Source organism: Octopus bimaculoides, chromosome 20 (assembly GCF_001194135.2).
Source record: "Octopus bimaculoides isolate UCB-OBI-ISO-001 chromosome 20, ASM119413v2, whole genome shotgun sequence".
Taxonomy (NCBI): Eukaryota; Metazoa; Mollusca; class Cephalopoda; order Octopoda; family Octopodidae; genus Octopus; species Octopus bimaculoides.
Window position 1 is genome coordinate 30,457,540 of NC_069000.1, and position 2,229 is coordinate 30,459,768.

Genomic DNA, 2,229 nt, shown 5'->3' on the forward strand with positions numbered 1-2,229 from the left:
ATATATATATATATATATATACATACATATGTGTGTGTGTGTATGCGAACATATATATGTGGGAAATTTTGCTGATGCAATTATTATCTGTTCTTTATTTTTGACAGAACCAGAACGTCTTCTCTGATACAACATGGCTGCTCTGATGACGCAAATTTGGTGCACCAGATTTGGATCAACATGCTTCCCGTTTCTCTTGCTAGTCATCCTATCTACTTTCACTGGATCCGAGTCGAGTGTGTCGGTAATTTTCAATGGAACTGGAAGAGATCATCTGTTGTTGCCGACTGATTTACCCAGGAACACTACACATATCTACCTCGACCACAACCACATCATTGAAATCTGTAAGATGCAGTATCCAAAACTAATTTATCTCAATCTCTCTCACAACGACATTGCTACAATCGAAACACTGTCATTTGAATACACCAAAAAACTGAAAACGCTTGATTTATCATATAACAAAATCACCGGTACCAGTTTGACCTTGAAAACGTTCGAAAAACTGGAGAGTCTGGAGCGTCTAATTTTGAAGGGAAACCCTTTATATGTTATTAAAAGCAGTGTATTTATAGTGTCGTATTTCTCGAGGTTGCGTTATGAAATCGATTTTTCCTATTGTCACATTAGCGTAGTCGAACCCTCTGCTTTGGCAAACCTTGCCAAGTGCAACGCTTTGAACTTGTCTCATAATAATATCTCTAAACTTCACGCACTGTCTTTTGCAAATATTATCCACTTAAAAAAGCTTGATTTAAGCCATAATTCTCTGACTGAGATATCGCCGTCACTGTTCTCTTTTGCACATATTAATACACTGTTGTTGAACGGAAATCACGTGACAAAACTACACTGTCCATCGTTGAATCGCATACATAATTTATACCATTTGAATTTGGCCGGTAACCACCTCCGATCGCTTCCTTGTTCCAATTTCGCCGGTTCAAATTTGCGTTACCTGGATCTCTCCAACAGCCATTTAGAGAAACTGGATGTTGATTTCTTATCGCCGGCTTTAAAAAAGAACCTCAGAACCTTACGACTCAACAACTGTCCATTGTTACAATACATTACTGCAAAGAAGAGTGGTTTTACAGCGTTGCAAAGTCTCTATTTAAATAACAACCCAAAATTACACCATATTGATGCTTTGGCATTTTCGCTTTCAAATAAATCACTAAAATTAGCGTCTATTATTGACATTGCGGCTAACAGACTGCCCAAGGATATGTTAAACTGGAGCCAAGTTTTACGTTTGTCAATGACAAATTTAACCTGTGATTGCACTGCATCTTGGATGTTAAGTGCCAATATATTCAACCAGAGAAATGTTGTATTACAGTAAGTTATACTCCTTAAATACTCTTTTGATAATAGCACTTTGATAGGTGTAGCTTATCTCACTCCCTCTCTATCTAGCTTTGTTTCTCTTTTCCCTCTCTTTATCTGTCACTTTTTATTCGTCCATTTTCGTTCTCATGTCTCTTTTATTGTTGTTGTGATTTTTGTTATGGTTTTTGCTCTTGTTATTGTTGTTTGTTCAAGTCTCCGTTCGTCATTTTCTTTCTTTCTTTCTTTCTTTCTTTCTTTCTTTCTTTCTTTCTTTCTTTCTTTCTTTCTTTCTTTCCTTCTTTCTTTCCTCCCCACTCGCTCTCAATTTGTCTGTCGCTGCCTCTGTCTAACTTCCTTACTTGCATGCACATACAATCATACATTCATTGATACGTTCACACATACATAAACACACACATATAAAACATATACTAACATGTACACAATTCCGTGTTTGTGTATCTATGTAAGTTCGTTTATTTGTATGCATGAATGCTTGAAAGTGTATGCATACAATGTGTGCATATGCGTGCAAATACATACGTATGTATTATTGCATTCGTACATATACACATACATACAGGCATGCATGTACTCTGCTAGAAACAAGAGTCAAAAACGACTCAATTAGCCACAAAGTGCATTATCTTAATAAGCTGACGAAAGAGAGGAAGCGAGAAAGCTACGTACGGTATGAGACAAGCGCACAAGTGAGGAAGCAGATATACCCATATCACGTGATTTCGAACTCTCATGCATTGCATTTCAGTTTTCTTCCGTGGATCTTACTGCGCCTGGTGTTAAGCGCAACTCACCTCGTCAACTGCCTTTAGATTTTAATTGCTAATGGGCCACCTACATATATATATGTGTATGTATATATATATATATATA

General features: G+C 36.9%; 1 protein-coding gene across 2 annotated transcripts in view; it reads left to right on the plus strand.

Moving 5' to 3' along the window:
* LOC106876408 (leucine-rich repeats and immunoglobulin-like domains protein 1) overlaps positions 1 to 2,229 on the plus strand; it is a 19,002-nt gene that overhangs the window by 6,869 nt on the left and 9,904 nt on the right. For both annotated transcript variants that reach the window (XM_014924942.1, XM_052975226.1), the window contains exon 2: positions 108 to 1,344. In XM_014924942.1, the coding sequence (XP_014780428.1) occupies positions 134 to 1,344 (1,211 nt within the window). In that variant the 5' untranslated portion in view covers positions 108 to 133. The remainder of the gene's footprint in view (positions 1 to 107; positions 1,345 to 2,229) is intronic.